This window comes from Coregonus clupeaformis, unplaced genomic scaffold, assembly GCF_020615455.1.
Source record: "Coregonus clupeaformis isolate EN_2021a unplaced genomic scaffold, ASM2061545v1 scaf0318, whole genome shotgun sequence".
NCBI classification, from domain to species: domain Eukaryota; kingdom Metazoa; phylum Chordata; class Actinopteri; order Salmoniformes; family Salmonidae; genus Coregonus; species Coregonus clupeaformis.
Genome location: NW_025533773.1, coordinates 65,018 through 84,144, shown reverse-complemented (window position 1 = coordinate 84,144; position 19,127 = coordinate 65,018). Strand labels below are relative to the sequence as shown.

At 45.2% G+C, this 19,127-nt stretch overlaps 1 protein-coding gene across 1 annotated transcript in view; it reads right to left on the bottom strand.

Annotated features, from left to right (window-relative positions):
- The window catches only part of LOC121558360 (zinc finger protein 236-like), an 85,704-nt gene that overhangs the window by 15,362 nt on the left and 51,215 nt on the right, over positions 1 to 19,127 (bottom strand). Inside the window, 8 exon segments of the mRNA XM_041871755.2 lie at positions 512 to 715; positions 2,807 to 3,041; positions 3,272 to 3,417; positions 7,487 to 7,894; positions 11,424 to 11,527; positions 15,820 to 16,108; positions 18,114 to 18,290; positions 18,594 to 18,745. Coding sequence (XP_041727689.2) covers positions 512 to 715; positions 2,807 to 3,041; positions 3,272 to 3,417; positions 7,487 to 7,894; positions 11,424 to 11,527; positions 15,820 to 16,108; positions 18,114 to 18,290; positions 18,594 to 18,745 — 1,715 coding nt within the window.

Here is a 19,127-nt window from a genome sequence, read left to right as displayed (position 1 = left end):
GAGTCCCACACTTTTCCTAAAGTGTGCACTTAAAGCTGCAATATGTAACTTTCTGGGCGACCCGACCAAATTCACATAAAAATGTGTGTTATAGATCTGTCATTCTCATTGAAAGCAAGTCTAAGAAGCGGTAGATCTGTTCTATGTGCTCTATTCTATGCTTCCCTTTCTTAAGTTTAGTTTTGAGTCTTTTACTTTCGTTTTGTACACCAGCTTCAAACAGGTGAAAATACAATATTTTTGGTTTTGGAAAATATATTTCACAGCGGTTTAGATGGTCAAATGATTCTCTACACTATACTTGCTTGTTTTGTCACATAAACTGAAATTAAGTAAACAATTAGAAATTGAAGAACCAATTTATGCATAGTGCATCTTTAAAAGAATATTGAATTGGTGCAAGCATTAGTTGGAGAGTTTCCTTCATTGTTAAATACATGATGTGGAGCGTGCAAGTGTACACTTTGGGAGAAGTATGGAGAATAAGGACAGATCATTTGTGTGTGTCTACCTGATATGGTGAGTGTGATCTCCTGGGGGTGGTTGCCTGCAGCAGTGTTGGCCCCAGCAGCAGCGTTGGCCTGGGCCTGGGCCTGAGCTAGAGCCTGGGTGAGGCTGGAGTTGTTGATGGTCAGGGTGATCTCCTGAGCACCGTGAGCCCCACTGGACACCAGGCCTGGAGCACTCATCACATGGCTCAGGTCCTGGTGACAGCCTAAAGGGAGAAAGAGAGAGAACCGGGAGTTACAGAAGTCATCATTAACTAATTGACTCTCTTCTCTCCTATCTTTCCTCCATTCCTTCCTCTCTTTTTTCTCCTATCCTCTCCCAATTTCATCCCTCCTCTCCTTATCCCTCCCATCTCCCCCATCCCTCCCATCTCCCCCCATCCCTCCCATCTCCCCCCATCCGTCCCTCCTTTCCCCTGGCTTAGGCTGACACCCTATGCTGTCAAAGTAGGTCCAGCTGGTGTGAAAGCATGGCTGTAGAACAAACTCATTGTGACAGTTTCATCTCGGTGGGGCCACACATCACATACACCCATATCAACAACAGAAAGCTGTGTAGCCCAAAAGATAGGAGAGGGGCCACACATCACACACACTCATATCAACAACAGAAAGCTGTGGAGCCCAAACGAGAGGAGAGGGGCCACACATCACACACACTCATATCAACAACAGAAAGCTGTGGAGCCCAAAAGAGAGGAGAGGATATGAGTAGACGAGAAGAGAGAGGAGCTCATTTGTTAAAAAATACTTTAGTGAAACATCTACCCATTTTGTGTTTGGCTAAAAGGAAGCAAACGGATTCGGTGTCTGCGGGGAAAATCCAGATTTTCATGAATTATTCTGAGTGATAATGACCACGTTTACATACACAATAATATCCTGTTATTATTCGGCATACTCAAGTAGTCTGTTTTTTTGTTGATGCATATAAACATCATATCCCGTTTACAATAACCCGAAAAAGCTTGTATCCCGGTTATGAGAAACCCGGATAAGATGCCTGGGATATGCTGATCGAAGACGGGATACTGTGGCATGTAAACATCTTATCCTGTTTAATGTTGTTTTTGCGGTCTGCGCAGGCTGAGTTTTGCATATTATGGGTGTTGTGTGATGATGTTTTCATCTGATTGTCAAACAGATCACTTCAAAAAGTAGACTACCTGCGCAGTTCGATCCACCATAATAATTCCATAATAATTTTGCCTACTATAATTGATTTACTATAATTTTAGTAATGTTTCTTCTGCTTATGATTTCCAACATTTGGTAGGCCATTTGTCAACTAAAGTTTGATACACGCAGCTTCTCTTCTGTCATAACTTGTTGCCTCAGAAGACTAAATAAAGTAGTGCTCACCAGAATAATGTCTTACATCGATATAATTAATGCATTAGTAATCTAGTTAACACCTGTAAAGTTGTCTGTTTCATTTAGAGACCGGGAAGAAAACACATTAACTCCAAAACAGTCCTGTGCAAAATGACAAAATGTCATCAGTTTGACCGGTTTTAAGGAAATTAAAAGCTGAGAAAATTACGAAACACGTTTCTGAAAAGAGTTCTGTTCGTCTTGAGTGCATATTTTACGTGGTTGAAATACTGTCTGCTTGCATAACAGAGTAAAATATAACACATTTCACGCGCAGTCGCATTTTCTCAAGAGATGCTGAAAGAAAGAAATAATATTTCTCCACTCCTGTTCCCGAGACAAAATTAACATTTAAGTTAAAATTATATTACGCTACATGTGAGAGGTTACAGGCCAAAGTCAGTGTCCATATTTCAGTTACTATTCAATTTAATCCATATACTTAAATTAGGAATATTCTGTTTATTTACAGTAACAAGGATGAGCGGGATATCAAATGTGCATGTAAACAGCTTATCCCGGATAAGACCTTAAGTGGGATATTAACTACTATCTGGAATACATGTAAACGTGGTCAATGTTAGCATAGGAATGCATATGAGAGGTATGGGGGGAGAAGACGGGAGCACTGTGTTGTCAAAGCAAATGTATGCATCCGTTAAAGAAACAGGTAAGTTGAGGAGAAACGTGAACGGTCAAAAAAACATTTAATGCAAAAGGCATCATCACAGTTTTTGCTTTGTACAGAAAGTGCTCCATCTTGAAAACATGACTGCGGACATGCACAATGTTTTGGGATTGTAGTAACAGTGGACTAATAAACATAACACAAGTGAACTATCCCTTTTAATTCTACTGAGCGATCATGTTACTATAGGAACAGAAATGCTAAGTTCCGGGGAGAAGATGGGACCACCATGCACCTGTGTTGTCGTGCTCGCCAAGGCTGCCCATGGTGACGTGGCCGGGGCCGATGGCGGAGGGCTGCAGGGCCAGGCTGGTGAGCGGGTGCAGGACCACATTGGAGCAGGGCGCCGAGGGGTCTCCCGTGGCCATGAGGTGGGCACCAGGGTGGCTGGTCAGGCCTCCGTCTCCTGTCAGGGCATGGGAGAGGAGACATCCCTGCTGGAGAGTCTGCTGGAGGATGGCTGGGTCAATCTGGAGGGGATGGGAGAATCCCAATGAGTCAACACAGGAGAGGGGTGGGGGTAGAGAGAAAGAGAGAGGAAGAGAGAGGTGAAAAGAGAGAGGGAGAGCGATAGGGGAGCAGAGGAGAGATGATGAAAAAGAGGGAACAAAGGGAGAAGGAGAGCAAAGGAAAGAGAGGGCCACACACACAGTGCCGCACGCACACACACACACACACACACCCTGGAGCCACTCATTACCTGCAGTGTGATGTTGTTGATGTTGCTGGTGTCGATGCCAGAGATCTGGACGTTGGGACATACTAGGTTGGCAGAGGTGAGCTGGAGGTGGATGCCCTCCAGGGTAGCCAGACCCTCCGATAGAGACACTGTCAGGTCACCACCCGCTACAATATAATCACAAACCACACGATTAGATTAGACGACCTTTATTGTCCCAAGCTTGGATAATTTGATTAGCATTTTAAGTTCCACAACATCATTAAAGCACAATATGTAATCAAGTTTATACACAACACAAAACGGGCTGTTATGAAAAGCAGACTCCCACTCTGTGATATTTACAGCCATTTTCTATCGTTTAAATTAATCACAAACACCCATCTAATCTGGAAGAATGTCACTTACAAATGCATGATGAGCCCAGTTCAACTGTCTAGACTCTAAACCCACCATAAACCAAAATATAAGGTGTGGGACTTTGAGAAATTACTTCACTTAATTAATTTAATGCAGATTCTCGTAAATAAAAAAACGAATTGAAATAATTTAGATTTTTCTGTGTTTGCTCAATGTGCCTGCCTTCTGTCTGCTTGGAGAGACAATAGGAGAAGGGCTCAGAGTGACATATCATCCACTGGGGGATCTTTTAGGGAACTAGGGGGCTACAACCTGAGTTGTGTGCCAGCAATGAGCACGGTGCGTGGAAGCCATTTCGAAGTGCTACTTGATTCTCAAACAGCGCTGTGAGGGAAATTCCCTTCATGGCTGCTTTTTTGGATGGCTTCCTCCTCGCCGCCAGTTTAAACAAATGACAGATTAGAGATGAAGTTAGCCAGAGTTCAGTCAAAACATTTAAACTCTAAAGTGTTTCAGAAGGAAAACTCCACAGATGTTGTTTCAGACTCCTTATTCCGTCCCAGTCTGTAGACCTAACTAACAGATACATCATACTGTAGTTGTAGCCTAGAATGTCTTAATGAATTGGATTGAAAAAATATAAGTAGGGCTGTTGCGGTGACCGTATTACCGTCACGAGTCGTGACTGCAGTCAAATTCCACGTGACCGTTTAGTCATGGTATTTAGGCTTCTCGAAGCTCTGATGCTGCTTGCTGGTCATTAGTAGCCTACCAAACTTGCTAACTGCCTGGTACTCAGCATTCTATTGTCCCTCTAATCACTCTGACGTCAATGCAAATGTAATCGAAAAATCTAATCAAACACTTCATGAGAGCCCATGAGCTCATGTTGCGCAACATTTCTATAGGCTATGCAATTGCGTGAGAAAACAGAGTGATGGCCTCTTTAAAAAGAGGAGGATCAGCTTTCTATAGGCTAGGCCTACTATATTTCCCGCTGCCACTGTTTCAATGTGTGCATGATAATGGTTCATTCTAAAGCAAAACAAATTCCACACATATTATTTAGTATATGTCAAGACAAGATTAAAATCAAGAATAGTCTGATGGGTGACAATATTAGCCTATCACTTGTGAATGATGCCAGGCATAAGAAACGAAGCCTTTTTTTTGCAACCTTTTCAAATCATAGTCGCACACCTCATGTAGTCTAGCCAATAGGCCTATATGTTTTAATACGGTTTGTATCAACTAAATAACTTCTTAAAATTAAGTTATTAATCCGCTTTACAAGGGGTGTAGAGCCTAACTGGCATATATAAGTAGCGCATGACTTTCAAGTTTGGGGAAGATCATTTTCACCATAAAATTGCACCTTTATAATTTACATTTTTACATTTTAATCATTTAGCAGACGCTCTTATCCAGAGCGACTTACAGTTAGTGAGTGCATACATTTATTTGTATTTATTTTTCATACTGGCCCCCCGTGGGAATCGAACCCACAACCCTGGCATTGCAAGTGCCATGCTCTACCAACTGAGCTACATAATAAAGCATAATAAAGCATAATAAAGCATTACATGCATAATTGCATTTGCGGTCACTTTTGATGATGGTGTTTTCCGCTAATGGAACATTCGCGCTAATGGAACATTCGCGCTTATAGCCTAATACCATGTGTGCTTTGCTGCGCTTATAATGTGAAGAAATAGCCTAATAGTTTATGAACATTTTAAGCTAAACGTTCTGATCTGTTGCGTCAGCCACATTGCATAAAAAAGCTTTTTTGATGCTAGTGGTTGTATTAATTTGGGATCTATCCATCCCACAACTGTCCCAGACTATGTTTGGAATATTTATTTCTCGCACAGAATGGAATAGGTCGACTTTTGTACTATGGGGGATAGTAGATTGACATTAGGTTAGTGCTTTTTCTGTTCGTTAGGCCTACTCATCTTGTTGACTGCCGAAACGTAAAATGTGGACAGTTCTTCCAATATCTTCAATATGCACCTCGGAATTGGATAAGGACGCACGCAGTTGCGTCCCCGATGTGTCTGTCTTCACTTGTAGCCTGTGAGAAAGGCCCGATCACATCACGGAGAGCCATGTGAGTGAGAGGCGCTTCGGATTGCGCAGCACACTCAGGGAGAAGGGCACAACGCAGCACTCCGGGCAGCAAAAGGCATGGATTTTTTTAGGGTGCATTACGGCCACAAAGGGGGTGTCGCCGTGAAATTCAAGGCATTATCAAGTGCTTGTCAAATTGTGAATGAGAGACTATTTGAGTGTGTACAGCCTGCGCAAAGAACAAAGCAGAGCTCATGCCTTTTAAGCAACTTTTTTCAAATCATCATTAGAGTCGCATCATGCAGCCTTACAATGTATTAAATATCAAAACATATAGCCCAACGTTTGTAGAACAACTAAAGTTACATTAATAACTCTAAATTAAGCATATAGGAGGACCTATTTCTTTGTTAACCGCTCAACACAGCATAGCCGCATGTCCGCACTCCCTCAAATCGTTTGGAGAAAATATTTCTATTTTATTCAGCTTTGTTCAATTGTATTCTTCATACTATAAAATAATATAAATATTATAAGCAAATTTTGTCTTCTAAATGAACTAGTGTAGCCCACATCCATTTGGCATAGCCACATCAGGACCTAACATAAGGACAACTCGCAGTATGCTATTATTTTCTTCTGAAATTGACTACATTTTCTTCATATCATGCTTCTTTAGACCTGTCTAAAATAAATAATGGATTTATTGTGAAGATGTAGGCTATATTACATGGATTTATTAGACTTTTTAAAATGGCTTGAAGGCTATGTGTGGAAGCCAGGAGATGCTAAATATGTTTATGTTAATTAACGGTCAATTACCGTGAGACCGACAGTTATTTGCTTGACAATCACCGGCTGATGAAATTTTGTGACCGCCACAGCCCTACCCTTAAGTCTACATAAGATGGAAACTTGTCTTTGACATGAGGCTCACACGAGGCAATATTTGCAGAACATTGGTCTTGCTTGTGAACCAGGTGTGAAAGACGTTGCCTGGCTACCCAGACTCCTTGCTCCGGCCAAATGCTACGTCACGCCCATGGATGTTAGTTTCTTCTCCACAATGAGTCTGGATCTGAGTGCCTCCCCGACCCTTCACCGAATTCAAACACATTCGGGGCCGTCTTATTGGTCCAGAAACCGATGGGTTCGAACACACGTGGGTAAAAAGGCGGTTTGGAAATTCGTCATTGGCTTTGATACTCTGATTGGTTAGAGACGATCCAATCGCTGATGACTTTGTTTTGTACAACAACCCTCGTGCCCCTCTTCACCACAAACGACCTTCAATTTACATTTTACATTTTAGTCATTTAGCAGACATTTATCCAGAGCGACTTACAGTTAGTGAGTGCATACATTATTTTTATTTTTTTATACTGGCCCCCCGTGGGACTCAGGCTTCAAACCTCTCCTCTCAGTCCCAGACTATGGTTTGAATGTAGACTAGGCTAGGGTTGACTGTTCAGGTGACATATGGTTGCTGTGCTGAGCAGCACTTGGGTGCATGCTTCATGTCAATAGTGGAAGGGGTGAGCTAGGCTTGCATAGGGTAATAAGTGTTGGCAATAAGAATGAAATAATTATGTGTTTGTGGCAATGGACAGTGAGTGTGTCTGTGCCAGGGTTGAGGTGAATTCCACCTAAGTCAGGAATTGAATTATATTTATATATGGAGAGAAACCCATGTGCAATTCAATATATGAATTGAATTGGAATTGACCCCCAACCCTGACGTGAGTGAGTGAGTGAGTGAGTGAGTGTGTGAGTGAGTGTGTGAGTGAGTGAGTGTGCCCTTACCTGACATGGAGGCAGGCAGGATAGTCTGGCCCACCAGGCTTTGCTGCAGCAGGTTCTGGTCAAACTGGCCTGTGAGGACCTGGTTGGCTGGAAGGTAGATGTTAGGGTCTGTGGTTGTAGCCTGGAGCAGGCCCACAGGGTGCAGGGTCTCTGTGTTAGCCGGGTGCTGCTGCTGGCCCTGGTTCTGGTTACTTCTGGACGATGCCGCTCGCTTGGCCTTCCGACCCTCCGAGCTGGGCCGGTAGTGACACTGGATGTGGGTCTTGCGATGGCCCGAGGTACGGAAGCGAAGCTCGCAGAAGGGGCATTTGAAGGGCTTGGATCCAGTGTGGAGACGCATGTGGACTTTCAGACTCCCTTTGGTGGAAAATGATGTGTTGCACATGTGACAGTTGAACAGCTTCTGACCTGCAGGAAGAGAACAACAGAATGATAGCATTGTTAACAGTAGGTTTCTTCTTGCTTTCCCTATAGTATGTAGCCCTAAAGGGGCTTTACTGTGTAGCACTGATTCTCATTATTTGACATAGTGGTAGGTTTGGCAATAATGTGGCTGAGGTCTGGGATCGGGTGAGGGCCGCCAGGGGTTTGTTTGTAGTGGGGGTTGGGAGGGGTTGGTGTTACGTCCAAAATGTGTATTGTGACTCTAGATTGATGTGAATCAATTAAAAAACTATTATTCTCAAAAAACGTTTGCCAATGATGTCCTGAAACTCAGTGTTTGAATGTCATTGTTCCATTGATGGATGTATCGCACCTCCGTTCTGACTGGCTGACCGATGCCTTTTCCTCGATTTCTCCCCTAGAGTACCAATAAAACTGCCGTTCCAAAAGTTAATTCAGACGTCCCTACAGAGAATACTAATCCACAGCTCTTCAACAATAACTTGGAGTATTAGGCCTACTTAGTTCATGTCTGGGCCTTCTCATTAATCAGGGAGAATGAGTGTGTCTGCCCCGGAGTCAGAGTGTCAACCGCTGTAATTACCAAAAGAGAACAAGGTGTGAGGAGATATCATCTCCTAATATCCCTCTAATGACAAAACTTTTCTGCTGCCATCTTGCGCCGGCAATCAAACCTACAACTCCGTCCCATAAATCATCCGGCACAATTAGTCCCCACGTGTCACGATCGTCGTAATGAGTCGCAGCGTGAAATGCGCACATCTTTTAATGAGTACTTATACGACAATAACAAAACAACAAAACGATACGTGAAGTCCTAAGGTTAACAAAACACAAACCTCTCCGGAACAAGATCCCACAAATGACAAGTGCACAACAGGCTGCCTAAGTATGGTTCCCAATCAGAGACAACAAGACACAGCTGCCTCCGATTGGGAACCACCCCGGCCAACACAGAAACACACGATCTAGAAAAGAACACATACAGTGATGGAAAAAAGTATTTGATCCCCTGCTGATTTTGTACGTTTGCCCACTGACAAAGAAATGATCAGTCTATAATTTTAATGGTAGGTTTATTTGAACAGTGAGAGACAGAATAACAACAAAGAAATCCAGAAAAACGCATGTCAAAAATGTTATACATTGATTTGCATTTTAATGAGGGAAATAAGTACAAAATCAGCAGGGGATCAAATACTTTTTTCCCTCACTGTAGAAAACAAAACATAGACACTACACATATAAACTAACACCCTGGCTCAACATATAAGAGTCCCCAGAGCCAGGGCGTGACAGTACCCCCCCCAAAGGCGCGGACTGCGACCGCGCCAACTAAACCCAACAGGGGAGGGGCCGGGTGGGCATTCCGCCTCGGAGGCGGATCCGGCTCCGGGCGTGACCACCACCCTCTAACTACCCCCCCGTAGCGCCCCTGGTCTGGTCCCGCTGGCTGGAGCTGGCCTGGACATCGGTGGAGCGGATTGCTTAGGCTCCGGTGTGGAGCACCGGTGAAACAGGCACGGGCTGTGCCGGACTGACGACGCGCACCACAGGCTTGGTGCGGGGAGCAGGGACGGGCCGGACAGGGCTGGCGACGCGCACCACTGGCTTGGTGCGGGGAACAGGAACGGGCCGGACCGGGCTGACGACGCGCACCACTGGCTTGGTGCGGGGAGCAGGAACGGGCCGGACCGGGCTGACGACGCGCACCACTGGCTTGGTGCGGGGAGCAGGAACAGGCCGGACCGGGCTGACGACGCGCACCACAGACTTGGTGCGGGGAGCAGGAACAGGCCGGGCCGGGCTGGCGACGCGCACCACAGGCTTGGTGCGGGGAGCAGGAACAGGCCGAGCCGGGCTGGCGACGCGCACCACAGGCTTGGTGCGAGGGACAGGAACAGGCCGGGCCGGGCTGGCGACGCGCACCACAGGCTTGGTGCGAGGAGAAGGAACAGGCCGGGCCGGGCTGGCGACGCGCACCACAGGCTTGGTGCGAGGGGCAGGAACAGGCCGGTCAGGGCTGGCGATGCGCACCACATGCTTGGTGCGGGGAGCAGGAACAGGCCGGGCCGGGCTGGCGACGCGCACCACAGGCTTGGTGCGGGGAACAGGAACAGGCCGGACCGGGCTGTGGAGACGGACTGGAGGTCTGGAGCGAAGAGCTGACACAACCCGTCCTGGCTGAATGCCTATTTTTACACACTCTGTGTGAGGCATCAGCACAGGACGTACAGGGCTGTGTACTTGTACTGGCACTACAGCACGTGGCACTGGCGCAGGATATCCGGGACCGAGGAGGGGTACTGGAGGCCACGAGCGTTGAGCCGGCACACTCCGTCCTGGCTGCATGCCCACCTTAGCACGACACGTGCGTGGTGCTAGCACAGGACGTACAAGACTGTGCCGGACCACTCGCGGCACAGTACGCAGCTCCGCATACCTCGGAACCTGCCCAGTCTCACGCTGCCTAGCCTGAGTACGGGGAGTTGGCTCTGCTCTCCCTCTAGGCTCCGCCAACCTCCCTTCCAGCCCCCTAAACCCTGGTGGCCTCCTCTCCTAATCCACAAACTCGCCCTGTAGCTGCCTCCAGCAGCCCCGTCGTCTATGCCGTGTGCCCCCCCAATTTTTTTTTATTGGGGTTGCCTCTTGCGTGTCCGACGTCGGCACGGTTGGCGCTGCTGCTCCTCTCTATGGCGCGCCTTCACCGTCTCCTCCCACGGACGGCGATCCATTCCAGCCTGGACACGCTGCTTGGTCCTGTTATGGTGGGATCTTCTGTCACGATCGTCGTAATGAGTGGACCAAGGCGCAGCGTGAAATGCGTACATCTTTTAATGAGTACTTATACAACAATAACAAAACAACAAAACGATACGTGAAGTCCTAAGGTTAACAAAACACAAACCTCTCCGGAACAAGATCCCACAAATGACAAGTGCACAACAGGCTGCCTAAGTATGGTTCCCAATCAGAGACAACAAGACACAGCTGCCTCCGATTGGGAACCACCCCGGCCAACACAGAAACACACGATCTAGAAAAGAACACATAGAAAACAAAACATAGACACTACACATATAAACTAACACCCTGGCTCAACATATAAGAGTCCCCAGAGCCAGGGCGTGACACCACGGCGCCGTTAGATGATAAGACATGCAAATGAGGCGGATTGAAATATTCTTCATAATAAATTAGGAATACGCATCCAAGAATTTATAAACTCTCTTGTTTTTGAGTACGGATCCTCTTACACGGCATTTACTGATTGATTTACATAATATAACTCTTAAATTGTGGATCAAAGTGCACTCCACACCCACAGAGTTGGATCATATTGAGAACATATTGTAGCTAATGTAGTAACAACCCAAACGTCACTTAAACTAATTAATTAGGGAAAGATCAGCCTACGCTACTCCAACGGTGGCATTTTAACTAATGTTCCCTCCTACTGTATTTCCTCGGATCCATCCCACTCCATCTGATCAGATGGAGTTGGAGTACACACTGTGCACTACACACTGACCTGTGTGGGTCTTTATGTGGCAGTCCAAGGTGGACTTCACTGTGAAGTTCTTCCCACACTCGTCACACTTGTAAGGACGCTCTCCTGTGTGGATCCGGATATGTCTAAAGAGAGAGAGAGGAGGGAGCGAGGGAGAGAGAGCGCGAGAGAGAGAGAGACAAAGTTACTCATGAACATTCCTGTTAGAATGGAGAGAGTGTTAAGGGAATGCTTTAGGTTAAGTTTCAGAGTTTAATAATGAATTAAAAGAAGTTAAATTAAAAGAAGGTTCACATTCTTTTCATAAAAAATACAGTGCAACACAATGCGTTTATCACCTGCGGCCATTCTGATGTTTTCCTATTTTCATTTAGCATGCTTTGTGCTTACCAAGGCTCCCATGAAATTAAATAACAACATGTGGACTTCTTCTCTTCTGAACTTGAATCTGCAAGGTTTTCAGGCACAAGGCCATTGACTCAGCAAAATTATTAGTTTACTCCCTCTTATAACTTTGTTCTTTGTTTTTAATATGTATTAGGGAACTTTGTTAGGTCTCCCTGAGTCTCCCTGAGCGAGGACACGTTTATTTTTAAATATTTTATTTTTTGCTGACAAAGCAAAATGATGCTGGGCCAATAGTTCGCCGCCCTATTGGACTACCAATCAGATACAGCCTGGAATCAAACCAGGGTCTGTAGTGACGCCTCTAGCACTGAGATGCAGCCACTCGGGAGCCATTTAAAAACACGTTAGCTTTCTTGTTTTTGATAAAAGAGCACCATGAAATGAAGTGAATATATCTTTGTAGCAGCCATCCCTGGGGTGTTGCTGTCGTTTCCCCTTGTTTTTGGCAGGCTTAGTGACTCCATAATTAGGCTACTTTAGAAGAACTTCTGAAATTAAAAACTAAGCCTTCCCATAAATACTTCAATATGGCCTGGAGTTATGGCTGGTCGCCAGGGGGAAGTTTGAGGAAGCCATAATGATCATTACTTAATATATTACCCCAATCAAATATTCCTCGCCATTAATTGCAACCAAACTTTTATGGTCCAATAAAACCAGAGTTAATTTCAGCGGAACCTATTCTCTTGGCAGCGGAACGTTTTATGCTCGGGTGGCAATGAACGATGGACCGAAAGTAACTGAAAGTTACTGCCCGAAACACTGTACTAAAGAAATTAGCTGTTGATATGGCACCTCTCTCCATTTCATAGCAGTCTTTTTTCTTCTTCTTCCAAGATGACCGTAAAATGATGGGACAATTCCAGCTGTCAAACTAGATCATACCTCTCCTCACTCAGCTCAAGTATAGCGGAGGCATCATTCTTTAAAGGGGAAATCTGTGATTGCTACATATGATATATACTCATGGATTTATATATACCCATTGATTTTTTGAAGAATATAACGTACGACTCATGAGCTTAGTTCAACTGTCGTACCCCATCAGAACCCAAAATATAACATTGCTTTACTCCATTGTTTGTAAACAATGCAGTTGTAAACAAACACTGTATAGCCTCAAAACATGATTACAAATATGCATTTGTAATCATGGATGGTCAGTCCTTGCATCCATACCTCTTTCTATGAATTTGAGAGTGGTTACATTTCTCCAGCACAATCACTCAGCTGTTTACCCAAACAGCGATGGGGGACCGCTGTGTTATTGTTTGAACTGCAGATTGACGCTTTAAGAAACAGTTTGCCTGTCACACACTGTTCACACACCGGTGGAACACTAGTGTCAAACGAGAAGAAAATGAAGAGGGAAACAACTCATTTCTCCAGCGCCACAATCATATTTACAGGGGAGATACAAATCTAAATCGGCTGTTTAACAGCTTGTTTGGCAGTGATCTCACAAATTAACTCACCAATAAACATGTGTGTGTATTGGCAGGTGATAAGCACCCCACTAATACTAACCCTGTCAGCCAGCCTGTGAGTGCTGTTGGCTGTGTTAATAACTTCAGATAGGGTCTATTGTGGAGCCCCTCTCAGAGCAGTGCAGAAAATAGGCCTGCAGTGGAAACTGTTGTAGTGACTGGGAGGAGGACTCTTCTTCTGGGAGAGAGGTTGGGTCAGGGCTGCAGTGTGGAGCCTGTTCAGGGCCATGTAATTGGGTTCTTTGTAGTGGAGGGCTCTTCTGGGATAAAGGAAGGGCATAGTGGGTTATTTAGGGGCTGACAATGAGCTGGGCATTGCTCTTTGAGAGGTCCGGGAGTAGAGGGCGGCTGGAATGACAAGGTAACTCTTCAACCGATGGGAAAGACAATCATGAGAGAGAGAGAGAGAGAGAGAGAGAGAGAGAGAGAGAGAGAGAGAGAGAGAGAGAGAGAGAGAGAGAGAGAGAGAGAGAGAGAGAGAGAGAGAGAGAGAGAGAGAGAGAGAGAGAGAGAGAGATGGAGATGGAGATGGAGAGAGAGAGAGGAGATGGAGATGGAGATGGAGATGGAGATGGAAGTAGAGGCACACGGGCTGGACTGCACCTGAACCTGACTACAGAGAGGAGCCCCTCTCAAAGAGCTCAGAGGTGTGGAGAGGTGGGGGAAACTTTAACCCCAAGAGCAAGATATTCAGAGACACAGAGAGAGTCTGAGTTGCTTAGAGTCAGAGCATGAGGGGGAATAGGACCAGGGCCTAAAATTAACACCCGCCATGTCTATTTCACCAGTCACGTTGGCGGTTGATCAGGGCTCCACGGTGCAAGCGTTTCACTCGCATTTGCGATTAAAAATAGAGTTAGAAGTAAAGTATGAGCACATTTATAGCAAAAATAAATGCTGCAGTAGCTGTTTTCAAAGTGTTTCTGTCGTTTTGTTTCATAGCTGGTAGCTAATATCCCACCTATCACTAAACGCAGCAACACTGCCTGGCTTGGGAGCTGTGTACACTGTGATTGAACTGCTGAAGATTCATTTTTAGAAGCGCTGCGCACAGGCATAAAAGTTGGTCTAATTTACTCGAAAGTCTACTAAAGTGAGACTTGTGTTTCTTGGCTATTTACATTGCTTTGTTCACAAACTAGGTTGTTTTTCAATGCTAGAGTTTGCGTCAACTGCTAGCAAAGACACATAGCGTTGGTGACTAACTGTGATGCTGGCAACAATTTAATTACGCTTTTTTGCCGACGTTTACTGGCACCTTTCGTAAATTCATCAGTTATTCTGCGCTCTGGCACACTCAGACGAGAGTGCTCTGAAATCGGAGTAGAACGCGCCCTAGACTCTGAGCAGCTAGACGGACCCTGGTTGCCATGGTAACCTCCCTCAAAGGAAAAAAAACACACAAAATCACTCATTCCTATAATTTACAGTGTTAAATCAAAATATTATGTGAGAACAATATTTTTTGTAAAGAAATGTTTATTTTAGCGTTTTAATAAGGTTGGTACCAACATGTGAAAATCGTTGTGGAAATTTGTTGCAGCTCAAGTTCTCTACAAAACCCACAATGCAATGCTCTCTGTAAGGGCTGGCTAGCTAGCAAACGTAGCTACACACAATAAAACCAAAGTCAACATCAGCATGTGAAGTAGCTAGTTAGCTGTAAAATCGCCTAAACAAACTGCACTATCAATTTAGAAGTCTACAATCTCACCATGTTCAACCTGCAGATCGATGTGCCTAACAGAGTGGAGTCTGACATTCGCAATGGCACCCTGGACTGAAGAGGCAGACAAATAGGAGAAATGTGCTAGACCCTCTGTTAAATTACACATTTCTTGAGGTAGGAATGTCGCAAAAACATGATCAATGGCTCATTCGAAGACAACCTCCCGCGTTATGACATCGGCCAGTCTTGAAATTTGACATGTAGGATAGATGTTTTTGTGATCTAAAAGCAATATTCCTATTAACCTTTAGTGTAGTGAGATGCTTCATACCAGCCGAATTTCTGCCTGCTTGAACGGTAATAGCACAGACACATGAAACGACCCAGGGAATCGATAGAACATCGCTCAGAGATGCATAAAAACAATATAACATTCAAAACGGGTGAATCTTTCCTTTAAAGGGGCAGCTGAACATTCTTGTCTCATCTGTGATATTTTGATTTTTAAAAATGAAATAGCATCGGGCAATATACCACATCACTTCTTACTAGTAATACATTTCTTGTTTTAGAAGCATGCTCATCCGTTTTTTGGGGGAGGTTTTGGTGTAATTAGTGGCTGGTCGATTTCTAAATCTACCTGCCACAGTGGCTGGTGGACCGAAAAGTTAGTATCAGGCCCTGAATAGGACAGAGAGAGTGAGAGACAGAAAGTAGATGCAGAGAACGTCAGAAAAAACATAAAGAGTATGGGACAGAGAAAGAGAGACAGAAACTCGATGAAGAGAGAGTGAGAAAGAGCATATAAGAGAGTACGGGACAGAGGGAGACAGTTCTCTGACACTCAGATCACCTGACGAGGTCGCTGGGCTTCTTGAAGCTCTTGGGGCAGAAGTTACAGCAGTTGGCAAACTTGGGCTCAGTCTCCAGCTCCACCGCCTTGTCCTTGATCTCGCTGATGCGGTCGCGCTCCGCCGCCGACTGGGCCAGCACCTTCTCAGACACTGACGCCTCGTCACCAGGGTCATTCTTGGCCAGCTCCTCCGCCTGCTCCTCCGTGAAGGTTATGATGTTGGCCCGGTTCCTCTTCATCACGGTCTGCTCGCCCTCCTCTTCCTCCTCGCCGTCCTCATCCTCCAGGCCTGCGAGGGGAGAGACACATTATAAGAGGAAAGGATACACATGCTCCTTGAGTGTCACTCAACATCACGTCCATGACCCCATTTCAGATGTATTTTAAATCATTGCTGCTTGTCAATATAAGCTTGTCAGGCAGAATAGAATTAAATAGAATATTACCAAAAGTAATATCCAAACTATATGGAAGCAGGCTAAATCAAATATTTCAAATATTTGGAAATCGTATGTGACCCAGGTCTGCTTTACCTTTTATGTAATCATGGCTAATTGCCTTTTTCCAGGGGTGTCAAACTCATTTTGCCTGGGTCAAACCTATCTTCGCAGAGGTCTGGCGGGCCAAACTGAAAATTGTGTATATTACCTTGCTGTCAAAATCCACATAAAACTTCAAGAAAGCCGAATCTCATTTTACCCTCACTTTTCTGACAAAATGTGCAAAAGTACATTTTTTAAAAGAGTATATCTCTACAGAGTATACACTACATGACCAAAAGTATGTGGACACCTGCTTGTCAAACATCTCATTCCAAAATCATGGGCATTAATATAGAGTTGGTCCCCCCTTTGCTGCTATAACAACCTCCACTCTTCTGGGAAGGCTTTTCACTAGATATTGGAACATTGCTGAGGGGACTTGCTTCCAGTCAGCCACAAGAGCATGTTGGGCGATTAGGCCTGGCTCGCAGTCGGCATTCCAATTCATCCCAAATGTGTTCGATGGGGTTGAGGTCAGGGCATTGTGCAGGCCAGCCAAGTTCTTCCACACCGATCTCAACAAACCATTTCTGTATGGACCTCGCTTTGTGCACAAGGGCATTGTCATGCTGAAACAGGAAAGGGCCTTCCCCAAACTGTTGCCACAAAGTTGGAAGCAGAGAATCGTCTACAATGTCATTGTCTGCTGTAGCGTTAAGATTTCCCTTCACTGGAACTAAGGGGCCTAGCCCGAACCATGAAAAACAGCCCCAGACCATTATTCTTCCTCCACCAAACTTTGCAGTTGGCACTATGCATTGGGGCAGGTAGCGTTCTCCTGGCATCCACCAAACCCAGATTCGTCCATCGGACTGCCAGATGGTGAAGCGTGATTCATCACTCCAGAGAACGCATTTCCACTGCTCCAGAGACCAATGGCGGTCGAGCTTTACACCACTCCAGCCAACGCTTGGCATTGCGCATGGTGATCTTAGGCTTGTGTGCGGCTGCTCGGCCATGGAAACCAATTTCATGAAGCTCCCGACGAACAGTTATTGTGCTGACGTTGCTTCCAGAGGCAGTTTGGAACTCGGTAATGAGTGTCGCAACCAAGGACAGACGATTTTAAAAGCCTACGCACTTCAGCACTAGGCGCTCCCGTTCTGTGAGCTTGTGTGGCCTACCTCTTCGTGGCTGAGCCGTTGTTGCTCCTAGAAGTTTCCACTTCACAATAACAGCACTTACAGTTGACCGGGGCAGCTCTAGCAGAGGAGAAATTTGACAAACTGACTTTTTGGAAAGGTGGCATCCTATGACGGTGCCACATTGAAAGTCACTGAGCTCTTCTGTAAGGCCATTCTACTGCCAATGTTTGTCTATGGAGATTGCATGGCTGTGTGCTTGATTCTATACACCTGTCAGCAAAGGATGTGGCTGAAATAGCCAAATCCACTAATTTGAAGGGGTGTCCACATACTTTTGTATATACTGTATCTCTGTACCTATATAATTAAATAGAAAACTGACCAATATGGCTGCCATTATCAGCAAAATCTAGAGCTAAACAGATCTATGACACTAGCCACTAGTGTATATCTCTATGGCCATGTCCCAAATACCTCTCCTTTCTCCCTAAGTGTGCACTTGTTCACTTCCCTTCACTGATTTGGAAGGAAATACGAAATAGCATAGAAACTCCTACTAGCCCATACCTCCACCAATCCAATGCTTTTAGATTCGTGGGAAGTAGTGAACGAATGCACAATTTTTAGGAGAAAGGAGATATTATTGGGACGCACTCTATGTCTGTACCTCTGTCCACTTCGGCGTGGTCTTTCTTCATGTGCCTCCTATACAGCACGCTGGTGCGGAAGCTGTCCTCACACATGTGACACTTGTAGGGCTTCAGGTGAACGACCATGTGGCGGTTCAGACTGCCGTTGGTGGTGAAGGAGCTGTCACACACGTTACACCTATAGGCCTTCACTCCTAGGAGAGGGAGCAAGAGAGATGGAAAGAAAATATATATATATATATATGTTTCATCAGTGTGTTGACCAATAAGGTTTGGGTTTCCCAAAGAATTTGTGGCTATAGTATTGTGCCATTTCTCTCCACAACCCAGTTGCTCAGCCGCGAGAGAGAAATAGACATTTGACGGTCGTACGTGAACGAACAGAATTCGTCAAATGAAGCACTTTGCTGTCCTACGAGAGGCGTGAGTCTGGGTCGGCGAGATAAATAGCGTGCTATTTTAACTATGCAGGCAGTGTTGAGGTACACTGTTCTTACCTGTGTGTGTGTTGAGGTGGGACTTGAGGACCCCTGCTGAGACGAAGCATCGGCCACAAATGTTGCAGCAGTAGGGTTTTTCTCCGGTGTGGGAGCGCACGTGTTGCTTCAGATGGCTGGACTTCTTAAAAGGTTTATTACACATGCTGCACCTGGGGGGAATCAAACACACAGTGTTCCTTAGGAATCAAACAGAAGAAAACAGACTAAAACAGGGAGGGACTAACTGACTACCAACAGGAAACACTCATTTGCTAAACATTTTCCATTGCGTGCCCTAATGAACACGACCATGATATAATAGAGACTGTCTGTTTCTGTCAATGACATGTGTATCAATAAAGCTCCTATCAAAAGTCACAAATCATCAGTGAACAATACTGACAACAGGAATCATTTGAAAGTTCCACCAGCGATTCACAAAGCAAGTTGCAATTTATAAAAGTACATCAGACTGTTTGTGAAGAGTGGAATAATTGAAAAGAAAGGTCACTAACTCAGCCCTATGGCCTCTGTTTGTGCTTTCTGTTTGTA